At 40.7% G+C, this 13552-nt stretch overlaps 1 protein-coding gene across 1 annotated transcript in view; it reads right to left on the minus strand.

Annotated features, from left to right (window-relative positions):
- crocc2 (ciliary rootlet coiled-coil, rootletin family member 2) overlaps window positions 1-13552 on the minus strand; it is a 74116-nt gene that overhangs the window by 43760 nt on the left and 16804 nt on the right. The window contains exons 4-5 of the mRNA XM_066666518.1: window positions 400-573; window positions 178-261 (exon numbers count right to left, since the gene is read on the minus strand). Of these exons, the coding sequence (XP_066522615.1) occupies window positions 178-261; window positions 400-573 (258 nt within the window). The remainder of the gene's footprint in view (window positions 1-177; window positions 262-399; window positions 574-13552) is intronic.

Here is a 13552-nt window from a genome sequence, read left to right on the forward strand (position 1 = left end):
TAGCTGCCCAAATAACAGGAAAGCAACAATGCAATAGTGTAATACAAAGGTTAGTGGTGGGTTATTCAGGTGGAGATTCTGTGAAAACAGAATTAATATATAAGTAGCTCTGTTTGTAAGACTTGCAAGTGTTCTTTCTTTGCTTAGGAAACTGGGACATTCTTCTGGTGAACATACTGAAAGACGTAGTTTCTCCAACTCTGAGGTTTTCTCCAGCACATGCTGCTCCAACTCTCCACATCTCTTCTTATATTGAAGAACCTGCCACATAAGAACCACATCAGAAAAGAATCACTGATAATGGAAAAAAAAATAACTTTGTTTCTTTTACTCTGCTTTCCCTTCACTTCTGGAAAGTGTAGGCAGCCATAGAGCAGCACAACTGACGGGCTGCTGGACCTTGGCCTGTAGTTTCTGGACCAGCTGGGCCTGTCTGTGCTGACTCTCCTGGTAAACCTGTAGCTTAAGCCTGTACGCCAGGCTCTCATCCTTCAGCCTCTGCTTCTCACAGCCATACACACTCTCCTGATCCAGATCAGAGTCTCCAGACTGTACAGCCAGCATCTGTTCCAGCTGCAAGGACATACACACACAATAATATACATAAATGTTTGCACACAGGTGCATTATGAACTCTCATACTTCTATGGGTAAGCATAGATACGTTTGTGCAAGGGTGTGGATAACCTGGTGAGGCAAAATTTTGTAACATGAATACACTGCAGGAGGGCTCCCAAACCAGGTAACTGTCTAAGCATGGCCTTTTATGTGAAGATTGTGAGTTTGATTTGCTTGATTGAGTCAGCAGGATGGCTAGCTATATATAAACTGTGGACAACCACAATTTTTTTGGTATTAACAAGAGCACACCTTCTCTAAAACCCCCCTCGCCCCCACCCCCAATTTCCACAAGAATGTAGTATAATTAACAGCACAGGAAAAACAAGCTGTACATACATACACATAGTAAACACCACAAATGATGCAGAAATTATTCTTAGGCAGCATCATGGAGCACCAAATGTCAACAAGGTATGCAGTGTCAATTATGTTAACACAGCATGAACGTATGCCTCTTAATAACTTAAAACTTCACAGTGGTCAGATTAAGTGTAGACTAGGTGCAGAGCTTTGTAGTGGGGATTAAAAGCACTCTTTTACAATAATAAAACAAACCAAACAAAAAAGCCCTACAACGAAATAATAAACAATTCTGTTGTATTTTTAATTGCAGAATTTGACTGGAGTAAAGAGTGTGGAGAGAAGAAATCAAAGCTGGCCCACTGCTGAGTGCATTGGGTCTTCAATCTCAAAGTCCTTTAACCCCACAGCCCCTACACTCTTCACCCTCCCCACTTTTTCATCCCAATCCCCAGCCTGGTGCCAGACACCCAGTCCCCACTAACACAAGCCACATGTTTCACCAAACACATCAACAAGCTGGCCCAGCTGGCTAAAACAAAGTGTGTGTGTGTGTGAGAGAGAGAGAGAGAGAGATTAGTTACCTTGCTATGTTTACATTAAATATATGGTTGCTCTCAAAAATAGCAATTTTACAGGAAAAGGAAAAAAACTTCTTAACTTTCAATGGATTTCAGTTTAAACAAGTTTTTATTCCAAGTAATTTTGGAGCATTTCTATTGATTAATTCATCATGACATTTTCACACAGTGTGAAGGTCAGCTGCTGTGTTAAAATGATGTAGTAAACTAAAAATGACAAAGATGGAGATGTTTTTCATAGGATAGTGATTATATATGCAAATCTAACATCACCCAAAATCTACCATCACTGATAGCAACATCACCACACACACACACACACACACACAAACAAACACACTCTCTTACAGAGCCTCATCTTGTGCTGTTAAACTGTGCTGAAGTCTCAATAAGGGGCTGGGACAATAGTCCCCCTGTTCGTGCTTGGAGCCAAGGGCTTCCCGAACCTTAATAAAACATTTTTTTAAACAGGCGTTCTGAGGGCTTTTATTCCATATACTACAAAGAGGGGTGAACTTGCACCCGGCTTTGGGCGGTTTTGGGGTTCAGGGCTCACAAGGGAACAGAGGCCTGTTTTACAGTCCGTTGTTAAGGTGACAGTTTTTTGGGAGCAAGCAGGGAGCAAAAAACATGGGCGGAGAGCAACAGAGGGAGAGAGAGAGGGAGGGGGGGGGGGGAGGGAACAGCTGTGTTTAAAAGCTCCTCTGAAAACAGCTGTGTGCAACCCTATCGATTATGTGTCTTTTCAACTATTTTGGCGCAATTATTGGCAATTTGTTTCTGCAGCACACAGAAAGGCAACTGGGTTTGTTTGATTCAAAAACATAAAATTAATGGCACTATCACACACAGGCGCTCAGAGCTTTTATTACAGCATTTTAAAGCTGCATGGGGTCACTGCTGCTGCACACACTGATCCAAGCCTGGCTTTAAGCATCAGCAAAGCATAAAATGGGCTTGTATTAGCACGTTTTTAGGGGCATGCAAAACCATTAATGTAATACAGTCAAACTTTGGAGCTCAGCACTGGGACTGCAGCCATTCTCTGGGTAATTGTAAAAGTACTATTCAACTAAAGTGTACCTTTTGATTGGCTGTGTGTATCTGGAATCTTTCTGGAAAAGTAGAATCATGGAGCTACTTTAAAGATGCATACGAAGCCTCTATCTGCCTCTAAACAGCTCAACATGTAAGCTATTTACTTGAGTAGAGCATAGTCAACCTACTCAACCCCTGCGTATCAAGATTTGTGAATGTAAAGGTGGGGTTAACAGAAATGGTGTAAATGCAGTTTACACTGGTGAGTATAGTGAATACAGTATAGTAGCTGCATGTTCCAACCAACAGTTGTAAACTGAAAAGACCACTTTGTTTCTACACTCATTATCAATTTTCTCGGCCCCCTGATGTATGCACTTTGGATTTCTACAGTTGCAAAATTGTGTCCATTTTTTCTGCCAACTTTTTTTGCCCCTCTTCACCATGTTGTTCAAAAGTTAGTACACCCAGAGGACCACCACAAGGCAGGTATTATTAAGATGGTGGTCAGCATGTGTGTTGCACTGCTATGAGTGTATCAGACACAGCAATGCTGCTAGTTATTTAACACCTATGTGGCCCTATTGTACTTAGAATAGTCCACCAGATAAAAAAGTATTTAGCCAACAGCAACAAAATGGTACACCACATAACATGACTGAGAGGGGGTCAGCAAATGCTGAGGCGCATAGTGCACAGAGGTTGCCAACTTTCTGCAGAGTCAGTCGCTACAGATCTCCAAACTTCATGTGGCCTTCAGATTACCTCAAGAGTTAGGCTCGGCCACTTAGGTCCAGTGAAAGGAACTCTTAATGTTTCAGAATACCAAGAGATTTTGGCCAATTTCATGCTCACAACTTTGTGGGAACAATTTTTCCAACAAGACTGTGCACCAGTGCACATAGCAAAGTCCATAAGGACATGAATAAGTGAGTTTGGTGTTGAACTTGACTGTCCTGCACAGAGTCCTGACCGCAAACCTTTGAGGTGAATTAGAATGGAGATTGTGAGCCAGACCTTCTCATCCAACATCAGTGTCTGACCTCAAAAATGTGCTTCTGGAAGAATGGTCAAAATTTCCCATAAACACGCTCCTAAACCTTGTGAAAAGCCTTCCCAAAAGAGCTGAAACACTTAAAGCTGCAGTCAGTGAAACATAACCTTCATATGACTTTAGCCAAAGAATAAAACTTACTTTATGATGCTTCTTTGGAAGAGGAGTCTTTGGATGCTAGAACTTAGTTAGTAGTTGGAAAACTGCTACCATTGTACAATGTTACTCTCTCCCTTTTCTTGCTTAAAAGTGACATACTGTTTGAATTTCAAAGATGATGAACGCATTTCTCTCCTGGCTGTGACCTCAAGTGAGCAGGCAACTAAAAGAGCTGCAAACATGTTGCTTGTTTTATTTCAGAGGCTTCTAGGAAACATGATGTTCTGGAAAGCCTTTACATAGTTGGAACACTGCTTTGAATATTTGACTGTATTCAGCCACAAAAGAATTGGCTCAGGTGAGGTACTGATGTTGGATGATTAGTTTTCGATTACAAATGTTTCTTAAGCTTATACAAAACAATATTGCATGAACTCTATCTTTCACAGAATGCAGTTCAACTGCTCCAAAGCCCAATGTTGGGGGGCATTATACTCCTCTAGCCAGCATTTTTTATTGGAAATTGTGACCTTATGCAATGGAGATTATACAAGCTGTGCATGCACAAGCGTGAACATCTAGCTACATTTGAGCATTAGGAAGTGTTTGCATAAACTTCAGGAGAAATAAAGTAATTCAAATTCTGACACTGAAACACCTGAACCCTCAAACAAGAATGCAGATTCATCTTTAGATTATCAATTATATACAAGATCTAGCCTCTGCATCAACTAGATTATGATTCATGTCATGATTAATTGCTGCTGCTAGGTTGGCAAACCAACCCTTTTGTGTTCTGGCCAATATGCTTTGTGTCCTTCCCAAATTTGGCATCTGTCCACAGAGCATTTCACAACCCAGTTTCACCATCACGTCTTAGGGTCAAGTTCATCATCAACAACACTAGATTTTTTTGTTTTTTATTTTTTTGGTCAAGATTAAAAGCACTAAATTCTTCAGATTTTATCTACATTGACAGACCACTATCTGGCTTTTGAACACTGAAGAAAATATACTGCTGAATTACATCCATGGCATATGATACAACAACAGCGGTTACCAGTCAGGACATCTCTCTTTGTTCTAAAGATGATGGCAAACACAAAGCTACCTTAAATCTCCTGTTATCAGGTCAACTGTCAAGGTGATATACCAACATAGTTTAAACCATCAATTTAATATCCCTCACTGTAGATCTAGAGGCAAAGGGACAATTCACTGCCATCTACTGCTCAAACTATTGCTTACCAATTATATTTTTTGTTCTTACCTGCATTTAAGCAATTCATTTACCACAGAAGTACCTTATATAAAAATATATATTGTTTCTTGGAATAATTTGAATATCATTGAAAAACACATATCTACATTTTGTCTATTATGTGTATTTTCAGTTTACTACATCATTTAAACGCAGCAGTTGACCTTGACATTGTGTGAAAAATTCATGATGAATGGATCAAAATAAATGTTCCAAAATATCTTAGAATAAAATGTTTTTACACTGAATTCCATGGAGGGTTAAGGTTTTTTCCTTCTCCTGTAAAGTTACTATCTTTAGAGACATGTTTAGAGATACATTTTCATGGGACAGCGCTAATATATTAGTTGCCTTTCACATTGTATAAAAATTTCATGATGAACTGACAAACAGGAAAAAACCATCAAAGTTACCACTTTGGAGATACAAGGTTTTGATCCAACAATGACGATATACATATTCCGGCAGAAAACAAGAACACACCGTGACAGGACATAAATGCACACCCTCTGGGGAAAAAAATCCTTTTAATGAAAATGCTGGGGTTGTAGAACCCAATCCAAATGAGGGCCTGTCATTTGAGGTCATCCACTGCTAGTTTTACAATAAGGGTCAACATGCAATTCATATTGCAAAAGACTTCCTGGGCGTGTGTTTTATATTGCCATATGGTTTTAACAGCCTTCCCCCCCCCCCCCCCCCTCATATCTATTCCTTGGATCTTGCCTCTCTTTCAAGAAGGGAGAAGCCCTGCGCTGTACTCTCAAATGTGTTTCGCGTTAGTGTTTTTTATATTACTTAATATTTATGATTTGTGCCACTCCTTGTATTGTCTCATTTGATAAATATTTCAAAATACATCAAGGGGCAACAGGGCTTTGATCCAGCTGCCAATAACCAACAAGAGAACAGTTCTCAAGGCCACTGAAAGCTCTCAGCAAGAGGGCCAAAACTCACTGCCACAAGATTCTGTTTCATTCTCCATGTGTTCAGAAGAGTTTTGTAGGAGCAGTGCTCTGGAATGACCTACTAACATGAGAGCAAATATGTTTAGCATCATGTCCATTTTCCATGTCTAATTGGATATCTACTTCAGTTCCAGCGTTGCGCTCCATCTGCAAGGGTGTGATTGGCCTGTATGAGGCCCCTCTTTACTACTAGAAAAACTTCAGCTGCACTGAATAACTACTGACCATAATCTGTGGACAAGGATTGACCAGGTGCACAGTGAGCAGAAAACAGGACAAGAAGGGACAAGGGATCTGGTCAGGTTGTTATAAGGTGGGCTTGGTTGTTGTTTTGCTAGTTGTTTTGGCAGTCTGTCATAATTCTTTTTAGAAAATAAATAGACTATAACACTGATGCAGTCCACATTTGATGATTACCTCTGCTGTGACTCTGAATTGTCTCCAAGTGGCTCCAAAACATTATTCATTCATTGTCTGTGAGCGCTTAACCAGTTCATGATCGAGGTGTGTCCGGAGCCTACCCAAAATCACTGGACGCAAGGCCGGAACACACCCTGGAGGGTGCACCAGTCCTTTCAGGGTGACACACTCATATATTCACACCTATGGACACTTTTGAGTAGACAATCCATCTACCAATGTGTGTTTTTGGACTGTGGGAGGAAACCGGAGCATCCAGAGGAAACCCACACAGACACAGGGAGAACACACCACACTCCTCACAGACAGTCACCCAGAATGGGGCTTGACCTCACAACCCCAGTTGCATATTGTGCTGTGTTGCCCCAAAACACAATCAGGTATTTCGAAATAAATACCCACTACAATCTGGGGTAGTCACAACAGAGTCAACATACTCAATGCCAAGCATCAGGTACCATCTTATAGCGAACTGATAGAGCACCGCTCTGAACTATTCATCCAATGCAAGTCCCAGACATCACTAATGCTCTTATAACTGAATGTAACCCCATCTCCACGGTATAGTTCTAACACCAAGTGAAACGTTTTCCCAGAAGAGTAGATATTGCTAAGAAAGAAGAGAAGCAAAACATGCCATTGAGTAACTTTGATTTCGATCAACAAGTGTCCACACACTTTCTGACACTCTGAAGGATTAATAAAATCTGGAGTAGTATAATGAAACTCTTCTCTTTCTGCAGTATCTGCAGTATTTGAAGTTCGGTATCGGAAGGGTTACAGCTGCGAGTGTTTCTCAGTGCATTGGCCTGGGCCCAGAGGCTTAATAAAGGAAATTAATGTAGTGAACTATCTGTCAGATTCCCAAACACAGCTGGAGCAGACATACAATCCACACACAGATACACACACACACACACACACACACACACACACAAACTTTAGCTCTTTGACATGCCATCACACACACACACACACACACACACACACACACACACACACCACTCACTTTTCTTGTGCCATGCCGTCTTGTTAACAGCATGCTCCTTTCAGAGTCCTGCTGTGGGTGGCGCTCCAGTGAGAGAGCTTGGTGTCATATTGAAAACTGTTTTTGCAGAATCTCTGAGAGTTATTACACAAAGCAGGCCAACAAACAGACAGCTGGCAGAGGCCCTTACTTAGGGCCCTCACATGGGTACAAGTCAAACATTATCAGCACATAGTCAAAGACATTCCTAGCTGACCCTAGGACACAGCAAACAATAAAGGGCATACATGTCAGATCTTTTTTTTTTTTATCGTGATGTCCCAGAGTCTTGTGGTCCACATATATTTACACACACACAATAGATAAAAATAACAGGAGGATGTGAAAAAGAGGATGTGAAGGAGGAATAAGCTGCAGGATCACTCATGTATCACTGCAACACACTCACACATGCACACAGACACACATACAGATGTGTGCATAAGTGGGCTGTGAGTTATTTGGAGTAATTAACCATATGACAACAGCACATTTGCACATAAAAAACATTCATTCATTCATTCATTATCTGTAACTGCTTATCCATTCAGGGTCGCGGTGGGTCCAGAGCCTACCTGGAATCATTGGGCACAAGGCAGGAATACACCCTGGAGGGGGCGCCAGTCCTTCACAAGGCAACACAGACACACACACACACATTCACACCTACGGACACTTTTGAGTCGCCAATCCACCTACCAACGTGTGTTTTTGGACTGTGGGAGGAAACCGGAGCACCCGGAGGAAACCCACGCGGACACGGGGAGAACACACCAACTCCTCACAGACAGTCACCTGGAGCGGGAATCGAACCCACAACCCCTGGAGCTGTGTGACTGCGACACTACCTGCTGCTCCACCGTGCTGCCCCATATAAAACATATATAACTTAATGGTCAGAAATAGTGAGTCACTTAAATTTCACTTAAAATGTTTTTGCTGTTGGTTTGCAATAATTTAATACAAACCGGATTCCAAAAAAGTTGGGACACTAAACAAATTGTGAATAAAAACTGAATGCAATGATGTGGAGATGGCAAATGTCAATATTTTATTCGTAATAGAACATAGATGACAGATCAAAAGTTTAATCTGAGTAAATGTAACATTTTAAAGGAAAATTATGTTGATTCAAAATTTGACAGTGTCAACAAATCCCAAAACGTTGGGACAAGTAGCAAAAAGTGGCTGGAAAAAGGAAATTGAGCATATAACGAACAGCTGGAAGACCAATTAACACTAATTAGGTCAATTGACAACATGATTGGGTATAAAAAGAGCTGCTCAGAGTGTCAGTGTCTCTCTGAAGCCAAGATGGTAAGAGGATCACCAATTCCACCATTGTTGCGCAGAAAGATAGTGCAGCAATACCAGAATGGTGTTACCCAGCGTAAAATAGCAAAGACTTTTAAGTTATCATCATCAACCGTGCATGACATCATCAAAAGATTCAGAGAATCTGGAACAATTGCTGTGCGTAAGGGTCAAGGCCGTAAAACTCTACTGGATGCTCGTGATCTCCGGGCCCTTAAACGTCACTGCACCTCAAACAGGAATGCCACTGTCAAGGAAATAACAGAATGGGCTCAGGAATACTTCCAGAAAGCATTGTCAGTGAACACAATCCACCGTGCCATCCGCCGTTGCCAGCTGAAACTCTACAGTGCAAGGAGGAAGCCGTTTCTAAGCAAGCTCCACAAGCTCAGACATTTGCACTGGGCCAGGGGTCTTTTAAAATGGAGTGTGGCAAAATGGAAGACTGTTCTGTGGTCAGATGAGTCACGATTTGAAGTTCTTTATGGAACACTGGGATGCCATGTCATCCGGACCAGAGAGGACAAGGATAACCCAAGTTGTTATCAACACTCTGTTCAGAAGCCTGCATCACTAATGGTATGGGGTTGCATGAGTGCTTCTGGCATGGGCAGCTTGCGTATCTGGAAAGGCACCATTAATGCAGAGAACTATGTTCAGGTTCTAGAACAACATATGCTCCCATCTAGACGTCATCTCTTTCAGGGAAGACCCTGTATTTTTCAACAAGATAATGCCAGACCACATTCTGCAGCAATCACAACATCATGGCTACGTAGGAGAAGGATCTGGGTACTGAAATGGCCAGCCTGCAGTCCAGATCTTTCACCTATAGAGAACATTTGGCGCATCATAAAGAGGAAGGTGTGACAAAGAAGGCCCAAGACGTTTGAACAGTTAGAGGCCTGTATTAGACATGAATGGGAGAGCATTCCTATTTCTAAACTTGAGAAACTGGTCTCCTCTGTCCCCAGACGTCTGTTGAGTGTTGTAAGACGAAGGGGGGATGCCACACAGTGGTAAAAAATGGCCTTGTCCCAACTTTTTTGGGATTTGTTGACGCCATAAAATTTTGAAACAACGTATTTTCCCCTTAAAATGATACATTCTCTCAGTTTAAACTTCTGATCTGTGATTTGTGTTCTGTTCTGAATAAAATATTAGATGTTGGCACCTCCACATCATTGCATTCAGTTTGTATTCACAATTTGTTTAGTGTCCCAACTTTTTTGGAATCCGGTTTGAATATTTTAAACCAGTAAGGGCCTGTCTCACGAATCACATTCACCCATTAACTGTTCATCATTCTTCTATTCATTCACTCATTGTCAGAAACCACTTATCTAGTTCAGGGTCGCAGTGGGTCCGGAGCTTACCCAGAATCATTGGGCGCAAGGCAGGAACACACCCTGGAGTCCTTCACAGGGTGACAGAAACTCACACACTCACACCTATGGACACTTTTGAGTTGCCAATTCACCTACCAATATGTGTTTTGGGACTGTGGGAGGAATCAGGGGCACCCGGATGAAACCCACAGAGACACAGGGAGAACACACCAAACTCCTCACAGACAGTCACCAGGAGTGTGACTTGAGACCACAACCTCCAAGTCCCTGGAGCTGTGTGACTGCGACACTACCTGCTGCACCACTGTGACGCCCTCAGAAAAGTTTTAGAAAATGCTTTTAATAATAGAATGGGGAAAAAGGCAAAACATACTCTTTTAAACAGGACAGTGAAGCTAAATATATTAAAATCTAAATGTGATAAATCCATTGCTGTTTTTTTCTTACTAAAATCAAAAGCACAAAGCAAGAATTTTGTTAGACCATTTAAAAAAAAGCATAAGAAGATGCTAGGAGCTATGCCCAAGCCATATATTAATGTTACATGTAGAATATGTCTATGGACTTGTAAATATATTCCTCAAATTTATAGTAATAAAGAATATAACAGAGAGAGAGAAGAAAATAACACAGAGAGGAGAGAGAGAGAAACCTAGAGATGAAGGGGAAATTTCATTAGACAGTGACTGTTCTGGGATGTACCCAGTTCAGTCTGTTTCTGGAGAGTGCCCATCATTTTTATAACTCAGGACCAGTGCACAGAGCAGCTTGACTGGCCCAGAGCTGTATGCAGCAGCCCACAGATCAGCAGATTTACACAGGCAAGAAAAACAAACCAAAGAGGGCAGGAGAGACTGCAACATTCCCTCCCACACTCGTTCTAACAAAACAGGCCTTATCAGTGTTAGCAGAGTTTCACAAGGGAGCACTAGAGTAAAGCAGAGGGGATCAAAATCTGCCCTGAGATGTTCTTCATCAAAGGTCTTCAGCAGGTCTGGAACTCAAGAGAAAATAATACTTTCTTACCCCCATCTCTGAGAAAATACATTCAGAATCTTTTTTTTCTCCTCTTTAATTCATCACCAGATTTCCAGGAGTACTGAATGTTTATATTACTGTATTTTTTTATGACAATCACAGAAACACATTCACAATGGAATGTACATTGTTAAGGGCTTTTAACTGAGATAAAATCATCAGGTTAAAGCAAAAGTTGACAGAATTCTGAAGCATATTCCTGTTTGCTTGCTCAAGAACATTTTCCTTGAGGTTGCTCTGGGATTCTTTTGTCTTCATTTAGATTGCGATGTTAAATCACTTGAATAAATCAACTTAACAAAAGTAGATTTAAAAAGGACATACTTTTTAGCTTCTGCATTAAAGAGTGAAAAAGCCTCAACACAGTTTGCTAAAACAAAACAAAAAAGAGTCATTTATCAAACTTCTGCTTAATGATTCATGTTTACATTTAAAAGTGTGATTCTGTTTTGTGATTGTTGTTTTTGTACAGTGCTCCATTTGGTTAGCATTTCTACTTTATCATATATCTGACTTTGCGTTGAGGTCACTCCCCAATTTTTAAAAAAAAAAGGCTGTTACACACAAGCTCAGTCCAAAAGCTGCCTCAGAGCTCTAAAATATACCCATGTAATCCCCTGACACACACCCATATGCACAAACTGACAAACTCCCACAAAAGCACACACAAGCTTGCACACACACACATAGGGCCTGGGTGCCTGAGAAACTGCAATCTGGCAACACTCCAGTATCAACACAGGAGGGTCAAAGGTCACCTTAACTTGTTCTCCAGTTTTGGGAGATGATGCAGCTTTTCAAATTGGGTCATGCTTCATCCTAGTTCAAACTGGGTCAGAGTTTATCCTGGTTCAAGGGCAATTTCTAGGAGTCGCAAGAAATCACTGTGGCTATTCCAGAAGACAAAGATTGACTTTCAAGAGCATAACCTCATGCTTAAATGCTTCTCTTCCCCCTTTGTTTATAGAAGATGGGGGTTGGGGGGTATTCTAAAATTTCCCAAAAGCCATGTGGAGTGGATCATGTCTGTTTTTCAATTAGTGAAATGTTTTACCATGTGCCACAGAGGGTCTGATTCATCTTTACAGAGCTAAAGCTCCACCCAAGAGAGACAACAATGGAGGCAAAAAAAAAAAATAAAAAAACTCTACCAAGTACAACACTATAGTCTCATAAAGATCAGGAGTAACACTTTAATTTAAGGAAGCAGCTTATTAAGGTCTTGTTCATTGCTTAATAATGACAATTATTTATTCACCATTGTTTACGCTTTATTCACTGTAACGTTTATTAATATTTAATTGAGTATATTTTATGTGGAAATCACTAATAACTGCATTCTTTACTTGTAATAATGAAACATTAGCACTTTGTTAAGAGCCTGATATAAAAATTACTCAGCATGAATTATTACCTGAATGTTATTAGTGTGTATTTAACAGGACTTTGTTTCATGTGGATTCTAAACAGTACCATGTTTATCATTAATTACTACTTCAGTAAAATAATATCCATTTTAGCATATTTTATCCTTTTATATTATTGGTTCTACGTTATAACAGCTGGAATTCTTACAACATGCAGCTATATGTTATATGATGATAAGTTGTTAAAATCCTGGAAGTTTATGGAAAACACAGTGACGTAGCATAGCATACGTCATAGCAACTTTTATTCAACCAAATATAATGAAGAGATACTGAATTAGTGAAGCCGATTGACCCACTAAATACTTATTCAGTGTTTTTTAGTCTCTAATTAGTGATGAGTAGAACCTCATTTTAGAATATAGAACTTATCTTGGTTTATTAGTGAATTATTAAACTTTAAGATAATAATTCATGCTTAATAATGAGCATAACATGGTCTTAACAAAGCGCTTATTGTACATCATTGCAGCTAATTGTGCAATTATTAGTGATTTCCCCATAACAGACCCATAGTTAAGTAATAATAAAAGTCACTGTCAATATAGCTTATTCATTCATTCATTCGTTATCTGTAACCCTTATCCAGTTCAGGGTCGCGGTGAGTCCAGAGCCTACCTGGAATCATTGGGCGCAAGGCAGGAACACACCCTGGAGGGGGCGACAGTCCTTCCCAGGGCAACACACTCACTCACTCACTCACACACTCACACCTATGGACACTTTTGAGTCGCCAATCCACCTACCAACGTGTGTTTTCGGACCGTAGGAGGAAACTAGAGCACCCGGAGGAAACCCACACGGACACAGGGAGAACACACCAAACTCCTCACAGTCAGTCACCCGGAGTGGGAATCAAACCCACAACATCCAAGTACCTGGAGCTGCTTGACTGCGACACTACCTGCTGTGCCACCGTGCCACCCCAATAACGCGTAATGCATATTTAATAAATAATTTATAAATGTCTAAGTTGTGTATTATTGATCAAGACCTTAATAAGACCCTAATCTGTGTTCCAGTAAAGTGCCACTGTCTGTAAGTATTAAAGAGGA

Source organism: Hoplias malabaricus, chromosome 3, assembly GCF_029633855.1.
Source record: "Hoplias malabaricus isolate fHopMal1 chromosome 3, fHopMal1.hap1, whole genome shotgun sequence".
Classification (NCBI taxonomy): domain Eukaryota; kingdom Metazoa; phylum Chordata; class Actinopteri; order Characiformes; family Erythrinidae; genus Hoplias; species Hoplias malabaricus.